This window comes from Cupressus sempervirens, chromosome 10 (assembly GCF_028749045.1).
Source record: "Cupressus sempervirens isolate cs-2001-9-10 chromosome 10, ASM2874904v1, whole genome shotgun sequence".
Classification (NCBI taxonomy): Eukaryota; Viridiplantae; Streptophyta; class Pinopsida; order Cupressales; family Cupressaceae; genus Cupressus; species Cupressus sempervirens.
Genome location: NC_143127.1, coordinates 574,405,319 through 574,424,758, shown reverse-complemented (window position 1 = coordinate 574,424,758; position 19,440 = coordinate 574,405,319). Strand labels below are relative to the sequence as shown.

General features: G+C 36.6%; 1 protein-coding gene across 1 annotated transcript in view; it reads left to right on the top strand.

Annotated features, from left to right (window-relative positions):
• The window catches only part of LOC149535177 (PH, RCC1 and FYVE domains-containing protein 1-like), a 117,892-nt gene that overhangs the window by 38,985 nt on the left and 59,467 nt on the right, over positions 1-19,440 (top strand). The window contains exons 4-8 of the mRNA XM_089807319.1: positions 5,084-5,173; positions 14,114-14,194; positions 14,419-14,616; positions 14,800-16,947; positions 17,167-17,313. Of these exons, the coding sequence (XP_089663445.1) occupies positions 5,084-5,173; positions 14,114-14,194; positions 14,419-14,616; positions 14,800-16,947; positions 17,167-17,313 (2,664 nt within the window). The remainder of the gene's footprint in view (positions 1-5,083; positions 5,174-14,113; positions 14,195-14,418; positions 14,617-14,799; positions 16,948-17,166; positions 17,314-19,440) is intronic.

The following is a 19,440-nucleotide window of genomic DNA, read 5'->3' as shown; positions in this document are numbered from 1 at the left end:
CACCTTAAAATAAAGGCGTTATCCCATTACCAAACCCACAAGACTTAGCAAATTTCGTCATTTTGAGGGGCTAGGAAGTGTTCTGTTTTGTCAAGCATCCGTTTTCCTCATTGAGTTCATGGCGGAAATCCTAGGTTTAGAGGAATTGCGACTTACATATGCGAATGAGTTCATGGCTGAGGTTTCAGAATTAGAGAATTTTGAATTTTGAACAGTAGGTTGAGCATCCATTTCATATCGATAATTTGCTAAGGCATCTGCGTTAAAGTCGGATAAGCACTTGTAATAGTCTGATCTTCCACCATTTTTTGCTCGAAAACTTGATCTCACCTTCTAATTTTGTCCAAATTTCATCTTCAATTCTCAACATTAACTTCACCACACCATTGGAATTGATCAACTTCACAACTCTTTTGGGTTTAGAGAAGTTCCTTAGGGCAGAATTCCTTGGAAGAGAGGAATTCTACCAGCTTTATATGCCTGGCCTTGATCACACTTTTCAATCTGCCCTTAACATTTGTCTTTGAACCTCTTCACCTGCTACTTTTGCCTCCTTAATTAATTATCGATCTCCTTCTCTTGAGCACTTGATTTGCATCAAGATTTGTTTTCTTTATTAAGGCAGAGTTGTTTTTTTTTTGGTGGGGCGAGGAATAATCTTGGGCAAAATTTTTGGGCTGAGAGGAATTTCACCATCCTTCCATGCCTTCGCTTGTTCAAAAAATCTGATTACTAAGCCTCTCCACATTGTTATTCTCAGTCTCCCATTGCCACTTTTCAATCCGCACAACTTGGGTGGTCGATTTAATGAGGGAAACCAAGTTTTTCATTGGGAGAATTTTTTGTAGCTGAGGAAAGATTAAGGGTGGAATTCCTTGGAAGAGAGGAATCCCACCACCCTTCACGTGCCTTGTGTTTTCTCTTGACTGGAGGTTTTAGAATCAGCCCAAGAAATTCCTAGACTGAGAGGAATTCCGCCATTCTTGCTGTCTTCATCTAGACTTTAGTCAATTTTCAGCTCAGTGGGCCAAGTGATTTCGATAAAATATAACATTCGAGTATAAGTTACATTTATACTTTAAGTAATATTTTATATAAATAGTGTAAGTATGTTTGATATAGGTTTCAGCTTCATAGGAGTTATAACAATGATTCTAGATTTTGGGAGTTTTCAATCAAAAAATTCCAGACTTGGCCAAATTTCAGGATTTAAGAGACCTTCAACAATATTACGTCCAACAACCCTTATGGATTTTCTAAGGTCCAATTGAAGCTAGAATAAGGATTTCCTAAAGTTTATAACTCATTTAATCCAAAATCCCTTGACTTCTACTCCATATCCTTGATAGGCTTAGCCAAACTCTTGCTCACATTCTCTGATAGACTTGACCACCCAACAGGCCAGTGTTGCCCAGACTAACCTCTTCGACTTGAAGACTTAAAAACTACCACCAAGCTAACACCACATAAAAGCACCTAAGACCACTATTCGTACACCAAAGTGAAATGAGGGGGTCCCCATTTGCAATGAGATGATGGTATGAAAACCTAACAACACCCCCAACAATTTTCTCACATCAAAGAGGTAGACCATTGTCCCAAAACATGTCAAGAAGTACAAAAGTCTCAAATCCATTTTCAGATCATCTAGATGTAAGATTTTGATTAAACCCATTATAATACCATCATGTACATCGTTTGTTTCTGTTTTCCTTCGAAAATATTTTATGGTGAGGACTTGATGAAGGAATGATTAACCTTGGTTAGAATCAACACTCCTTAAACTCATCCTATGAACTTAGGTTTTTACCTTTTCTGAATGCGAGATCTTTGATTTTTAGAGTGCCTTTGTTTCAAGCTAATCGTTATCTTTTCATATTTCTTTACCTAGATGTGATTTCTTTATTAATCTAATTTCAAAGAAGTCACATCTAGGGTTTTATTTGAAACCAAACATCTCTATTGTAGTTTGTTTTGACTGTGAGGATGCAATGCTGGTGCAAAACTAGGTTTTATGATTGACTTACTTTCAACTTTTATCATTATCATTTGTACACTGTATTGCCATTGGTTCCACCTGCCACATGTGTCTCTGTCATAAAATCTTCTTCTCAGATTCTTCATGCCACACTCTTTTCCCACAGTATCCACATCTTACAGTTATCGCAACTCTTCTTTCTGGACATCAGGTGGCAACAAAAAAGACAAATTGAAATTTATTTTGATATACACAGTCACTTGGCATCCAACTCAACATATTTCCATCTCGACGGCTTGCTAAAATAAACCTTTGCAATTAATCTTTGTCAATGTTGGTACTTGCAATGAAGCATAGCTATAGTTGAGTCAGAATTAGGTTAGGTTAGTATAAAGGTTCAAGCAAAATCCAAGTTGAATAAAGTGGTTTTAAAGTTTTCCTTATATCCATTAAGTTATTGCACTCAAAAAGTGCACATAACTTTGTGATTTTATTCAAGCGCAAAACTTTCTTGGATACGGTGAAATATTTCAATCCAATTAAATAACCTAAGAACTTTTATTTTTTTGATCAATCAAGGGCTGAGGCTGAAGTATTTGTATTGATAATTAGCAATTTACATATCATATTTACAGTAGATAGTCCCACTTCCATCAACAGTCCTAAAAAGGCAAGAACAGATCTGCACTGCAAGCCTAAATGATCCACTTTAAGAGCAGAGGGCTTTAACTACTACAACATTTAAACTGTCAAATACAGGCAATTGTCTTTGTAATATTTGAAAATCCTTTTTTGAGGAGACCTTCTTAGTATAAAATTTCTATAACTAATTGTAATTAGAAATGTGCAATGAGGCAGCATCTAACCAAAATGAAATTGCAAACTGAGAGGCTTTATTTGCAAAATAAACTGGGGATGATAATGATCCTCTGGAGACTAAAGGACACGTTTGAGAAATGAAGGAAAATGGCCATAGGACCACTTGCTTTGTGAGGAGCTCTGACTGTTTCCATCTTGAGCTGGACTAACAATGAACCTGCTTCATTTCTGGATCCTTGAAAATTCCTTCCTTCAACCATTCAAAAAGAGCCTATGCTTCTGCTACCCAGTGTGTAGACCAATCTTCAATATCCTCTGGTTCTGGACGTTCACTGCCTGCAATTGTCAGTAAAATGTGCTCCATTTTAACCACCAAGGAGTCCTGAACTCTCTCAGTAATCTGTAACCCTGACTTCATATATTCACATATGACTTTCATTTAATTTGTTCACTTTCATGAGAAAATCTATGTTCTGTCTAATGGCAAATCTTCTTGCTTTGGAAGGAAGCATATCTAGAATGACTAAGATTGGATATCTTCGAAGGGCTTACCATTTAAGATAGTCACCATATAATTATCCAGTAGGGGAATAGTAAGATTGACATCAGTATTTGATTTCTTAACACCATGTTTAATGTTTCCAGAAAAACTTTCTTGAGAACCTTTCGACGCCAACATGTAACAAAGTGGCAATGAAAAGAGCAGAGAAAACTGTATTTGCCCTATATTTTAAAATAAGCTAGGAACTTTTATTAAGATAAAAAAACCTTAATCTTGCAAGGTAGGACCATAGGTGACATCAGTTCTTTCTACGCTTCTCACCCATTAGGAGGAAAAAAGGTAAAAGAAACTTGATAATTTTGCAGTAAATTGTTTGGATAACACAATATTAAATCCCATATGATTTTTTTGTCATGTCCCATAAGCTAGCTTTGAAAAATTCAACATCTGTTAGAGCAATACAAACAATTTTCTAATATAACATGATTAGAACCTAGGTTAGATATGAGTTAGGTACCCAAAGAAACATATGCATTAAGCTACTGAAGTTAAACCATATTCGAAAGTTTCCATGTGTTTTTTATGGTTATCTTGCCCAAAAGTGATTGTCTTAAATGTAACACTATAATAGACCACAGCTAGAACTTGAGTGTGTTGGATCAAATGCAGTTGGCTTGCATACTACTAGACTTTAAACATGTTTATACTTGAAATTTACTTATATAATTGAAAGCTGTGGCCTTAAATTGTACATTGACCATCATTTGGCCAAGAATGCTTCAATCATCTTACACCAATTTGTTGAACTACATTCATTTAGTATTAGAATTAGGATATGAGCCAATCTTTTATCGGTCTTGGGTTCTTGCTTAAAAGTGTGGAATGAAGAATTGGAGCTTTAGGAAAAGATACATGTCCTGAACCTTTCTCTGTATTTCTTGTTGAATTTTCCCTTTGACTTGTAATTGTGAATGCCACATTCACATTATATGCAAATTTATTTCTCTTTTTGGATAACAGATTGGACATAGCTTGATATTTTTCTGTTTCCTTAGTATCTCAATGATAAATATTCTGTGGGTGGACTTTATTCAATGGTCATTTCTCTGCATTGAAAGCCCTCACTCTGCAATTTTCAACCATGCTTGTATCAGTAGACACTTTGTCAACATGCTTGTTTCAGTTGTAGCCATTTGACTTATAGTGGGATACATAGTTCACATTTTCTCAATTACTTTGTTTACAGATTGTATTTTTAATTTATGTATTCAGTCCTTAATTCATCAGGTTCAGCAATTATTTCTTTTAGCATTGTTAAGAACTAAGACTTAAGGTTTTGGTCAAGTATTGGTGATTTTGGTAGGATCTTTACTTCCAAATGACCTTCAAATGTCATTTCAAATTCTTGAACTTATTCAGAGCTAGTGGTTTGACGCATGGTAATTCTATATTTAAGTTGTTTTGATAATCGCCACAAAAATATTAGCAGCCTATGTACTTATCTTCTTAGCCTCCAACTTGTTGAGTAGGATCTCTATTTTTTCATCATTATTAATTGTTTGATTTTATAATAATTGTGGAGCTGCTAGTGCCCTAAGACTGGTATTTAGATGTCAGTATTTTGGAATTGGTGGTAAGGTTTGGGAACCTTTTGCTCAATTTATCATTTATCATTTTAGATAATAATGAACAATCTACCTCCTTAAATTTATCATTTTAGATAATATTGAACAATCTACCTCCTTAAATTTATGCTCAATTTTGTCTCTTTCATGCCTTTGCAGGACGAGTCACTTTTGATATGGTATTCAGGTAAGGAGGAGAAGCACCTGAAGCTAAGCCATGTATCAAGAATTGTACCTGGGCAGCGCACTGTGAGCTTCCTCTTAGTCTTTTATTTACAACTTTTTTTCTCCTGTTTTGATGTGTGATATTGGTGTCAATGATACTGACAAAGAAATGTAAAAAAATGGAAGTGAATGATGAAACATGTTCCATCAAGTCAGCATTACCAGCATTTTCCTGTTTGGCTAATTGTAGTATTGTTATGGTCTTTTCCTTTATTTCATAAACAAATGTCTTTCATTGCCTTTTCAAACAAGTGTTAAAAGATTTTTAAAATTGGATCAGAACCATAGGACGGCTATTTTAATCTGTTGCAAGTGCAACCTTTGTATAGACCAGACAAAACTATGGCAAAATATCTGCCAAATTTGAAAATCAAGAACAGTTTTTTTTCCCTTTGACTTCTTTTATTTGAATTTTCTAGCCACATTCTTCTATTTTTAACATATACTATGCCACTTACAAGACTGGTTCTCGTTTCTATTTTGACTTGAGTGCTTTTGAAGTACTCCAAAAATATATATAACTTATATGCTATGTTGTATGATTAAGTGGCTTAGCTTTTTATATGTCTTCTTCATTTGATTAGTTGCTACTTGCCATGGGATATTTCTAATCCACTTCATTAGTCAATTGTGCCTTCTTCATTTGATTAGTTGCCATGTCATATTTCTGATCTACTTCATTTGTCAATTGCATGGAATGGTGCTTGAGAAAATAATTATCTACTTAATGAATGTCATTGGCCAAAATCAAGATGTTGATATAATTCTGTAATGGTTTTGTTGGAAGCATGAATGCTGATGATACTTCTATGGGAGAGTATTGTAGAAACATGATTAAATCATTATCATGATGATATGTTACATTCATGACTGTGTTTGTCATTGATGTCAACATAGCAGTTTTTTGTGGTATCTGACAGAAGAACAACGGTAAAGAACAAGTTGGTATGGATAGATAGTTGAGCATTTTCACTAAGCAAGGTTAAAGGGAGATAACCTCGGAAGTATAAGATATTAATTTTGGAAGAAGTTATGCAAGTTTCGGTGAGGACTGTTCTGAGATAGAGTTTAGAGAAGTATGTTTTGGTAAACTTGTTATATCTCTTAGCAGAGTTGTTATTCTAAGAAGCCGAAGTTAAAGATCTGAAGAAGACATTCTGGAGATGACGTAGCTAAGCGCGCTCGTCATAATGTTACACGTACGGAAAGTTATTCAAGTTACAAGGTGAAAGATTAAAGTTATCACTAAGTGTGACGTGTTCTTAATGAACTCCTATAATAATTAATTGAGAAGGTGTAATAGCTGACTCAGGGAATTGTTTTATGGATTTGGTATAAAGGAAGGACATTTTCCTTTGTTATCTATGATTATATACGAAATGGATTAATGATTGCAAGAAGCATGAAGAGCGGAATGCGAAGTTAAACAGAGCAGAGCGAAGGTGAAGAGAACTTCGTTGCCGAGGTTTTGTTATGAGATCCAAAGTTTGATATTTGGATTCGAGGTTCGTGACTTGGTCTACAAGGTCTGACAGTGATTGGTCCGGTTGACAGGACAAAGGAAAGGAGTTAAAGTACAATATAGACAATTGTTCTACAAAGAATAGTTGAGAGATTAGTTGGACAGTGAGTTCAGTGGTCTTGCCCTAGAAGCTGTTTGGATAGTGGGTCCTTCTACCTTCCACAACTCCTAACAAGGTTGGAATCTCCTAACAGGGATTCAAAGTCTCCTAACAAGGACTCATATGTACTAAATGTTGTAATAGACTCCTAACAAGGTCCCTATTTATATTAGTACATAATCTTGCGGGCATCATTCCCACTAGGGTTTTCCCTTTGATCAAGGGTTTCCCTAGTTAACAAATCTGGTGTAATTGTGTACGTGCATTTTAGTATGGTTGTTGGTGGTTGTTTACTTTGATTGAATGGTTAAGATTATTTAAGATTGATAATTATTGGATAATTGATTCATCCCCCCCTTTCAGTTATCTTGGTGGACTATTGTTTGTAACAGAGTTTTCTTAGGAACCACATGGGTTGAGCCAAAAGGCATGTTTGCTTCACCTAGTTTGGGTTGTAAAATGAATCCTAATTTTGTAGGAAGAGTTTGTTTAGATGGTCTCATAATTAGGAGCCCCATAACTATGTCGACCCACTTGGCCCCACAATTCCTACTATGGCTATGATTTTACAACCTTTAGAGCAAATTGTGGCAGTATCAAAGGCATTTTCTCAACAATTCATTAGCATTGTTTCACAGACTTCTTTATAGATTAGTTTTATCATCTCAACAATGTTTAGGCATGGGTGGATATATAATCACAATGATCTCCACACCTGAAAATTGGAGTAGCTGATAGTAGCCTCTTCTGCATTTGTTAAGGGGTCAGGACCTGATATTTGAAGAATGGTAAGACAAAAATATAGCAATTGTGATAGGATGGAGTGCAGGTACATGCCTCTTCAAGTCTTGAAGTATCTCAAGAGTATTCAACTAGTATATAACATTTATAACTGAAGCGATGTTCCCTTAGTGGTACATCAGATGACTAGCAACTGTGACCAAGTCCCTGATGCAATAATAAGAACCAAGTGGTCTTTTTATGGTTTTGCTTCTTTCTCTTGAATCTGCTTCATTTTAGCTCAAAATTAAATACAGGATTAATTATTAGAGTGTAAGAGATTCTGCTACTGATTTTGTTAGTAGCTCCTCTTCCAGGTATATCAAAAACATTGCTAGGTAATAACCAGAAATTCGATGTACATACATTCACTTTGGTTCCAACAGCCAAAATAGAATGCATGCATTCTCTTTGGATCTAGTAGTCATAACAGTTTTCATGTCTCATCACCCGTTTCTTCTCACAAATACATACATTCACTTTGGTTCCAACAGCCAAAATAGAGTGCATGCATTCTCTTCGGATCTAGTCGTCATAACAGTTTTTATGTCTCATCACTTGTTTCTTCTCACAAAAAATGTCAATTATGTTTTGGTATAATTCTTGTTTGTCAATTACACTCAATATTAATAATATATAATTTTATAATTTTTTATTATAAAAGAAGAAAAATGAATAATTAATAAATAATAAAGCTGATATAATATAAGATTAATAATAATAAATATATATACAATAAATTAATATATAATATTGTTATATAATAAAAAAATTATATAAATATTAACAGTATTAACATTAAATTTTAATGTAATTTCATTCGCTAATATTAATAAAAATGGATAAATTCTTATATAATATTCTAATATATTATTATATAATTTACCTTCAAAACAAGTTCTAAACATTATAAAATATATTACTATATAATTTACTATAATTAATCATATATTATACTATTATAATTTAACTGCAAAGTTTCGCGAAACATGACAATGTTCACTTGAAAGAGCTTAGTATGAAGGGTTGCTTTCACCATATTGCATCTCCCTTTTTTTTAACTCCCACGGCCTCTTTGGCATCAAAGGGAATTTGAGTGGAGTGTTCCCATCGTTCTTTTGGACCGTAATGCTCTTCATTTGACCAAAAGGGGGAAGATTCTTTTGCGTCACTCTATGTCAAATTTCCCAAAATTGGACTTGACTCACACTTGGTAAGTCTGGCTTGACTCGTGACTCGACAAAGTGAAAAAACACTTGAAATTTAGAGATTTTAAAGTATTTACAGCTTGTTTCATGGACACATTCTAAATAAAGCTTATAGACACAATACCATCATCAAATAGAAGCTAATATGATCACATACATAAATATACATTGATCACATAAGTGTAAATGCAAATTGTAGCTAAAGGAAATAGAAAACTTAGATATATAAAATTTTAAATATTTTTAAATGTATATAAAACTCATCGAATATGAAATCCATGTCATCAAATATTTTAAACATTTGTGAAAACAAAAATAAGTCTATGGCTCTAACTCTAGCTCAACCTCAAAGAAGCCTACATCCCTCCTACATAGGCGTCTAAAGTAGGTCTTGGACGATTGAACAGCCATAGTCTATTTTTGTGAGACACCACTCAGACCTTCCGTTTTTACTCCTCAAGGGGTCCTAATATCATCCATAGTGATGGTATGGGTACCATTCAGGTGATTTGCATTCCTATTCATTAGAAACGTTCAAAATTCGTTGACATTCATATGCACAATGTCAAAGAACTTTTGAAACTCTAAAAAGGGAATGATTTGTAATAGCCAAATTCTCAAACATATAGAGTTTTCAAAAGCTTTTAACGAAAAAACAAAAAGCAAAGTCATTTAAATATAGACAACGAAAATAAACTAATTAACTTAAATGACCATCAACTAAGATTCTAAAATAGCGAGCTAAAAATAGCAAGAACCTAGGATACTAAAAATAGTCTAATACCCTCCCTTAATTTTCATTCTTTCAACTACACCAAGTTACCTCCTAAACATGACGAACTTTTCCAAACCGAGAGACTTAGTGAGGATGTCTGCAGTTTAGTTCTCAGTGAGGATATAATGCATCATCACGGATCTGTCTTTGACAAGCTGGCAGATGTAGTGACAATGAAGGTCAACTTGCTTATCCAGAAAACTGGTTTTTTGGCTAACTTCAGAACTCTTTGATTATCACAGAATAAGGTAGTAGCTCATGCTTGAGGCATGTGCGTGTTTACAAGCATCTGTTTAAGCTAAACTGCCTCACAAGCTGCCTTAAGTTCTTAATAGTTCCTCAATATTCAACTTTGGTAGAGGAGAGTGGTACTGACTGCTGCTTGTTTCTGGTCCATGTTACTGCACCTATGCCCAAACTGAAAACATACCTAGAAGCAGACTTTCTATTGTCAACAAAATCTGCCCAATGTTCAACCAATGAGCTGAGGATCTTGACTTCTGTTGTACAAAATGCCAAAATTAGGACTGCCCTTCACATAGCTTAGCACGCTTCACTGCAACCCAGTGTTCAATTTTTCAGGCTGTCGTGAAGCAACAGATATAGCTCACAGCACAACTAGTGTCAGGTCTAGTGTTAGGGACATAGATGAGGCTACCTACTAGTTGCCTGAATGTTGACTCATGAACCACTGGTGATTCTGATTTGGCTGAACATTTCGGCCCTTTCCCCATGGGTGTAGATGCGGGTTTGCAATCATGCCTCTATAATTTATCCAGCAAACTTTTAGCGTACTCTGACTGAGAAATGAAGAAGGATGTATCTATGTGCCAAACTTCTATGCCAAAATAATAATTGAGAAGTTCCAAATCTGTCATGTCAAATGCCTAGCACAAATTCTGTTTCACTCGCTCGAGCCAGATGTGCTGCACTACCAATAATGATCAAATCATCAACATAGATGACAAAAATAAGAATCTCTCCACTAGTGTGCTTGACATACAAATTAGAATCAAGAGGACTGTGTTGAATCTCCCTATCAATTAAATACTTATCAATCTTGATATATCATGGACAGGATGCCTGTTTGAGGCTATAGAGAGCTTTTACCAATTCGCAAACCTAATTTTCCTTACCAACAACTTGAAAACTTGGAGGTTCTGTCATCTATACTTCTTGCAGATTACCATTGAGAAAAGCACCCTGACATCCATTTGATGGATTCACCATCCAAACTAAGTTGAAAGGGTGAGGACAAGATGAATGGTACTCATTTTGGTAGTGCGAGCAAAGGTCTCCTCACAGTTGATGCCCTCTTGTAGAAATCCATTAGCTACTAACTGTGACGTGTACTTATCAAGTATTCCATTGGCCTCATACTTGACCTTATAGACCCTTTTGTAGCCAATGGGCTTCTTCCTTGGTGGAAGTTCAGACAACACCCAAGTGTTGTTTCTCATGAGACTCTAATGTTCGACAAGCATTGCTTGTTGCCATTCTGGTATGCTCTTAGCATCTGAATATGTTTGAGGCTTAAAAATACCGTGAATATTGGCCATAAGAAGCTCAATCTCTCCCACAAAGTGAAATTTGAACATTTCCTCTGCCAAAAACTTGTCGCCTCCTCCAAAGACCATTGAATCATAGAAATACGCTATGTGAACCAATTTCGACAATGTGTGAAATGCAGAGAGGCACCAAAGTCAAAGTACGAGGCAAATGGTGTCTCATGATTTGATGGACATGTGGCAATGAGTGCATATGAGGTAGGTTCCTTCTTATCAGAATGCACAACAACTTGCACCTTTTGGTTAGACTCTTCATGTGAAGATTGTGCAGCAGCCAATGCTTTCTTGGAATCTATCTTCATGGTGACCAAACTTGGGACAATAATTACATTGCTCCTTCTTTGAAGATGCTGAAGGTTTACTTGTCTCTTTTTTGCTATGCAGATTGAGGTTTACCTTTATTTTTGTCCAGGCTTTGTCTATTAAGGACGCCTATGCAAAAGAGGACGAACTAACACTGCCTCCAAAGGTTGTTTCCATTTATCTTACAACAAAAGCTTTTTGCATAGATCAAGAAACTTTTGATCAGCACTAATAGAAGTGAGATTGAGCATCTCAATGAAATGCTCGTAGGATTGGGGCAGGCTTAATAGCATAATGACTACAATATCTTCTTCTTCTATCTTGCGGCCAATAGGCTTGAGTTGGCCATGAATGTCCTTGGTTTTCATAAGATGGGCCTGGAGAGACATCTTCTTGTCCATCATGATAGAAAACAACATATTGTTTTAAAAGAAAGCACAACTCTTGTCAGACGTCTCATGAAAGTCCTTCAAGAGATCCTAGATCTCTTTAGCTATTTTCCCAAAAGGCACTTGAGTGAGTTGATCATTGGTAACAAAACATTTGATGAGCATGATGATTTCTCCGTTATGCTCATCAAATCTTTCCTGATCTGACCTTGTTTGAGTAGGACGTGTTTCTTTTCCTTGAACAATCTTATCAAGACACCTATATTCAAATATTGTCATCATGCACTGCTTCCAGGTGTTGTAATTATGGCTATTGAACCATTGACTTCCTTCCAATGTAATGTTGGTCAAATACACCATCACTAAAATGGAGGTTGCTGGTCAAGCCTCAAATAACACAAAAATCGAGGCAGATGTTGCATAATTCTGTAGACTGAACACACTGAAAATGTCAAAGAGAGCAGATTATAATGATCTTGGAAAAAATAGAAAAACTCTACTCGGGTTTAAGGGTTAAAAACCTTGTTTCAATAAAACGGCCAATTTCAAAAAAAATGTAGAAAACCCACAACTAAAAATTCTTGTTTTTGGATTAAGGTTTTATGGCTAAGGAAATGTGAGAAATAGGTATTGTGGCCATGATTTCTGGCTGAAAATGGCATACAAAGTCTCATTTTTATTTGGCCAAAAATCATTTACAGAACAGAAGTTGTGTGATTTTCATAGTGATTGCGGATTAGCAAATGGATAAAAGTTGTGGTGGTTGGAGCTCAAGAAATGATGGCCAAAAGATTGTGGAAATGGCAGAAAAAATTGCATCGCATAATAGTGAAAAATCGTGATAAAAATCGGTGTGCAAGCACAGTCTGAAGAAAAAGGAAACAACTTGGGCTGAAAAATGCGGTGATGACAACAAATAAAATTCTCGTGGATCAGAGGAAAATCATTGCCTAAGAATTTTGTCTTGAACAAAAAAACCCTTGACACATGTAAACGATAATTACCAGTTTGGAGTGAAATCTTGAAGTTTTCCAAACCAAATGGGCGTGACTTTTTCAGGAGATGCGCCTACCATCAATAAACTCTAGTTCGTGTTTGAAGTAGACTGCAAAAAACTAATTTTGAAATTGTATTAGGGAAAATCTTGCCCAAAAGACTTCACTGCTCTGATACCATGAAAGTCTAAAAACAGAATGCATTGTATTAACAAAATACCATAGTAACACGGGGTTGCATCCCCCCCTTTTTGCCCCACGTCCCAGAGACTTAAACGTACTCATCCCCTCGTCCCCAGTAGCGCCACCAGATTCCGCCACCTCCACCGAGGATTGGGGACATCCTGATGTTGACTATTTATAGATTCGACTATTTAAGTTTAATGTTCGATGTTCCAATTCAATGCAATGTTCAAGTATTTACTCTTTTACATCTTGAAATCTTATATTGCAATACATATATTCATAACTAGCATTTTAAGTACCCCATATATATATACACCCCCTCTCCTGTCCCTCGCTGCCGTCCCCCCGTCGTCCCCAAATTAAGATCCCTCTGTCCCCCTGTACCAGAAACTTGCCTCCCAGTTCTGCCATCCCCCCTTCCCTCAGGGCGGTGTAACTATGTAAAATACCCAAATTTATAGAGTTTATGAAAGCTTTTAGCAAAAAATCAAAAAGCAAATTCATCAAAATATCGATGACTATAATAAACTAATTAAGACAACCTAAATGACCATTAATTAAGACTCTAAAATAATGAGCTAAAAATAGCAAGAACCTAGGATACTAAAAACAGTCGAATAACTATTGCAATGAGGGAAGCTTGATTTCTTCTATATTCTATTATAACCCTACCTAACAGGTTTCTTGGCCAAAGCATGTCCCCAAAAATATGTTCCTCAGTCTTTAAGATTTCTTTTGCTTTCTGGAGTTGCAATAATGAAGTACGAGTAGCAGAATTCTGCTTGAAAAGTACACAGATCAATCTTAAAAGGTGGATGCAGGGCTTGTGTAATCTTAACTTTACTTTTTGTTGTATGTTGTTGGCCCTAAGGCCACCTACAATGATGTGTAAATTGTATTAGCTCAAATTTGCTCCATCATGCATCAATGATTTGGATGTACGTGTCTGTGTTTTTGTGTGTGTGTGTGAGAGAGAGAGAGATGTGTAATACACACACTAGTGCACCTAGTTGTTCATTGCACTGGTAGAGAGATACCAATATCAATATGTTTGTTTATTTGTTTTGAAAGGTTTTTCTGCCATAAGAAAATATTTGAAATACTAATATGCCCAACTGTGCTTTTCTGTGTTTTGCAGGCAATTTTCCATAGGTATCCACGGCCTGAAAAGGAGTATCAATCATTTTCACTAATATACAACAACAGATCTCTTGATTTGGTAAGGAGCTGTTTGTGTCTCAGCACCACTTTATGTTTATTGGTTCCGAAGTGTTACCATGACATTGTGTTTTCAAATACATTTCCAAAGTTCTAGGAATGCTTCTTTAACCTAAATTGAAAATGCCTTTACAATTTATGCTTTTTCCTCACCTTTCCAAATCTACATTATAGAAGGGCAATTATTTCAAAACAACTGAGCATTTGATTATTTCATATTTGCAGATATGCAAGGATAAAGAAGAAGCGGAAGTTTGGTTTGTTGGCCTGAAAGCACTGATTTCACGTGGCCACCATAGGAAATGGAAAACAGACTCAAAAAGTGATGGGGCGGCATCATCTGATGCAAACAGCCCCAGTACTTACACTCGAAGGAACTCCCCTCTTAGCTCCCCCTTTGGTAGTACAGATAGTATGCAGAAGGTCTGACTCAACCAGTTTGGATTTTGAAATTTTGGTCATTTATTTCCAAGTTTGATACAGCAAAAATTTACTGCCAAAGAAGTGTGTCTGTGGATACATTGTTTAAATCAGGTATTCATTGTTGATCAAAATGTTTTCTCAGGTTACCTGTTGGGGTCACATTTCTTTGTTTTGTCAATTCAGGATGGTGGAGATACAAATAGGAGTCCAAGTCCATATGGGAGTCCTTCTCGACATGGTTTAGAAAAAGTCTTTTCTGATGGAATATTATATACTGTACCTCCAAAAGGTTTCTTTCAGTCAGACTCTGTTGGTGGTTCTACATCTCTTAATTCAATGTCCTCAGAGGGAGGATCAGACAGCACCAATGGACATACAAGAAATGCGGTGATGGATGGTTTTAGGATTAGTCTCTCCAGTGCTGTAAGTTCATCAAGCCAAGGGTCAGGTCAAGATGATGGTGATGCATTGGGAGATGTCTTTATATGGGGAGAAGGTGCCGGGGATGGAGTTCTGGGAGGTGGTTTGCATAGAGTTGGAAATATCGCAGATCCAAAAATGGATGCACTTTTACCGAAAGCCTTAGAGTCAGCAGTGGTGCTTGATGTTCACAATATTGCTTGTGGTGGTAGGCATTCTGCTCTTGTTACAAAACAAGGGGAGGTTTTTTGTTGGGGCGAGGAGTCAGGAGGTCGACTTGGCCATGGAGTAGATGCAGATGTTTCTCAGCCTAAACTTGTTGATGCTCTTGCCCACACAAACATTGAACTAGTAGCTTGTGGAGAATATCATACATGCGCTGTCTCTCTATCAGGAGATCTGTACACATGGGGTGATGGGACACACAATTTTGGGCTTTTGGGACATGGGAATGAAGTGAGCCACTGGGTACCGAAAAAGGTAAATGGTCCTTTGGAAGGAATACATGTCTCTTCAATTTCATGTGGGCCTTGGCACACTGCTATAGTAACTTCGGCAGGTCAATTATTTACATTTGGGGATGGAACATTTGGCGTTTTGGGTCATGGAGATCGTAAGAGTGTTTCTTCACCTCGAGAAGTTGAATCTCTAAATGGATTACGGACTGTCAGAGCAGCTTGTGGAGTATGGCATACTGCCGCTGTTGTGGAAGTAATGGCTGGTTCTTCAAGCTCTAGCAACTGTTCATCTGGTAAGCTATTTACTTGGGGAGATGGGGATAAAGGGCGGCTTGGGCATGGCAATAGGGAGCCAAGACTTGTTCCAACCTGTGTGGCTGCACTTGTTGAACCAAATTTTCGTCAAGTAGCATGCGGGCATAGCCTTACAGTGGCCCTCACGACATCAGGTCATCTTTATACAATGGGTAGTAATGTTTATGGTCAGTTAGGAAATCCTCAAGCTGACGGGAAACTTCCAACACGTGTGGAAGGTAAGATTCGTAATGCATTTGTAGAGGATATAGCGTGTGGCGCATATCATGTTGCAGTTTTAACCTCAAAAACAGAAGTGTACACCTGGGGAAAGGGGGCAAATGGACGTTTAGGTCATGGTGATATCGAAGATAGGAATTCTCCCACACTTGTAGAAGCATTGAAAGATAAGCAAGTTAAAAGTGTTGTTTGTGGCTATAGTTTTACAGCAGCTATCTGCCTTCATAAGTGGTTATCAGGTGCTGATCACTCCATGTGTTCTGGTTGCCGGCTTCCATTTGGCTTCACAAGAAAACGTCACAATTGCTATAACTGTGGACTTGTTTTTTGCCATGCATGTAGTTCTAAGAAGTCACTCAAGGCTTCTCTTGCTCCAAATCCTAATAAGCCTTATCGTGTTTGTGATAATTGCTATATGAAGTTGAAGAAGGCAATTGAATCTGGTTCAATGTCTCTGAGTTTGGGGACTAGAAGAGGAGGGGCTAATCAGAATTTCAATGACAGTGGAGAGAAACATGAGAAGTTGGATGTTAAAACTCAGTTACAATTTTCCAGGTTCTCTAGCATGGAATCATTCAAACAATCTGAAAGTAGATCTTCCTCTAGAAGTAGGAAACTAGAATTGCATAGCAGCCGGGTGTCTCCAGTGCCAAATGGCAATTTGCAGATCGGAAACAGCAATCCTCAAAGATCCATGAATCCAGTATTTGGGTCATCAAAGAAAGCATTTTCTGCATCTGTTCCTGGTTCAAGAATTGTTTCTCGGGCAACATCACCAACTTCAAGACGTCCTAGTCCACCTCGTTCTGCGACACCAATTCCAACACTTGCAGGGCTAACTTCTCCTAAACTTTATGTTGATGATGCAACAAGGACAAGTGATGCATTAAGACAAGAAGTTGTTAAGCTGAGGTTGCAGGTGATTTGGTTTTGTATCTTATCTGACTAAACCAGTTACTGTAGGAAATAATGTATTCTTTACAGCTATATTTTTTCTAAGTGCAAAATACACACTCCATTAATAAATTCTTAAAATGAGTAAGGCTTATACAAGGGTCACGTGTCTTTGTTATAATTACTTCAGTTTTTAATTTTGTGTAATTCTAGAGGATGACTTGCCAAAACTTCAAATTTCTAGGTGGAAAACATAACTCGCAAAGCTCAGCTACAAGAAGTGGAGTTAGAACATAGTGCAAAGAAACTCAAGGAGGCTATTGCAGTAGCTGGAGAAGAAAGTGCCAAATGTAAAGCTGCCAAGGAAGTAATTAAGTCTCTCACTATGCAGGTGATGAATTAATATAGTTGTTATTTTTACATATTTCTTGCAATTAGGTCTAGTTTTCCTTGAATTATGCATCTTTCTATTGTATCGTTTTCTTGTATTCTTGTGTGCATTATTAAGTGCAAAGTGATCTTACAGCTCAGAGTTTCATGACAAAGAATTAGAATTTTAGCATTTGATTGATTGCAGGAATCAGATTAGAGTTGACTTAGAATGTGTTGTTAAATGAATCATTAAGCAAGGATTGGGCCTAAAGTATTGAATCATAAGTTGATATGAGCAAATTATGCTGAACATTCGATTATAATAAAGATTTTTAAGGAACATATGCTGTCCTCTCACACCAGGAATTTGATCTGATGAAGAATGGAACTCCCTATTTCCCTAGCCTGAATAGAAAACATCAAATCTTCGCTTTAGCTTCATGGCATTCTTTCAAAACCGTCTTGACTTCAATTTTCAGAAGTACTATACCAAAGAAAACAACCTGATTCCTAGGGAGGACTTGATAAAATTGTTTCATCAATATGCTCAGAAAATAAATCCTGTCTCTCCTTCCCAACGAAAGAAGGGAATGGGTGCTGCTTCTGAAAAAAAATCTGCCGAGGTTACACTTTTTCTTGGATGAAAAGGAATAGAGGCTTTGGTTTGTAACCTAAGAAGCTTTGATGTGTTGATTCAAGATAACCTATCCGACATTGAAAACACTTTGACTTTTGATTAAAGATAACTGAAGACTAGTAGGACCTGTTCACAATTTAGTGTTGACAAAATGCTACCAAATTGAATTTTTTCCCTACAGAAAGAAAAAGTTCAAGCTTTTTTACAATGCTCATAGTTTGTGAAGAAACATGAATTATTTGTGAAATCCTTCTCACTTGCTTTCAGTCCAATCGAAGGAAAAAGATCAAGTTTTTTTGTCCATGGTTTATGAAGAAACATGAATTATTCGTGAAACTGTTCTCACTTGCTTTGAGTCCAAAAGATGATCTCCACAGCGCAGTAGTGGTTGACTGTGGCTACCTCATCTTCCCTGTTAATTTTTGCAGGGATTTTCTCTGCAGACAATAAGAAATGCTATTGATGAATCCATCACAACCTCAGGATTCAAGGCAATTAGGGTGCATAACTATGTATGGATCTGTGTGGGTAATAAGTATATACATAGAAAATCCCCTATTGATAGTTGGAATTTGAGGCAATTGAATGCAACTAGCTCTTAGATTTTCAGCATATCCCTTTCGTCTGGTTGATCTTTCATAAAGATGGTCACCTGGCAGCTTAGTTGCTGAATTGTGAGACTTTTCGGGCGAGTCCGGGTACAAAATGTTTGGATTCTGAAATGAATCTTCTATGGGTACACATCTGGGATTTGTGTTTCTAAATTTCGAAATGTTTAGTGATTATAGTTTGATCTTTTAGATATTTTTAGACCTACACTGCTGATTAGCAAACTCTTATCTATCATGAGATTCTAGTTTGATCTTTTCGATACTGAAAACTGAATCTAAATTGGAATGATATGTTTCAAAAATTTGAAATTTGTAATGGTTTTGTTTAGCATATGTATTGGTATATGTCATTCTAAACTTAATTCTATTATTTAGCTGCATGTCTACACACACACACACACACACACACACGTATAGATAAGTATCTATGTGTGTGTGTGTGTAGGAATACTGAAAATGTACCCAACACCTCAAAAAAATAAATCTGCCACACAAGCATTTTGTACCCATGTACCCATACCTGTTCCCATTCCTGATTTGGCAACTTGCCCTTGCAGTAGTGCTGCTCCCCTTGGCAGCATTGGGACTAAGCAGTGAATGAATAGAGGGAAGAAATCTTGACCAAGAGAATAAGTAAAGACAGCATACCAAATTGAATTAACATTTTGAGAACATAAAAAGAACCAAGGCTCAAGCAAGGGTCAGTACGGAAATAAATAAATTTTGAAGAGGCCTTGTGAGAAGAAGATAACTGCAATGAAACAGCTAAATCAGTCTCTAACTCATCCAGAGCTCTTTACCACCAAGATAAGAAGAAGATGAATGGTATTTAGCTAAGTTACCAGATTCGCTCCTGGAAGGTGGAATTCAAAGTTGGTTCGCTGCCAAGTTGTATGTG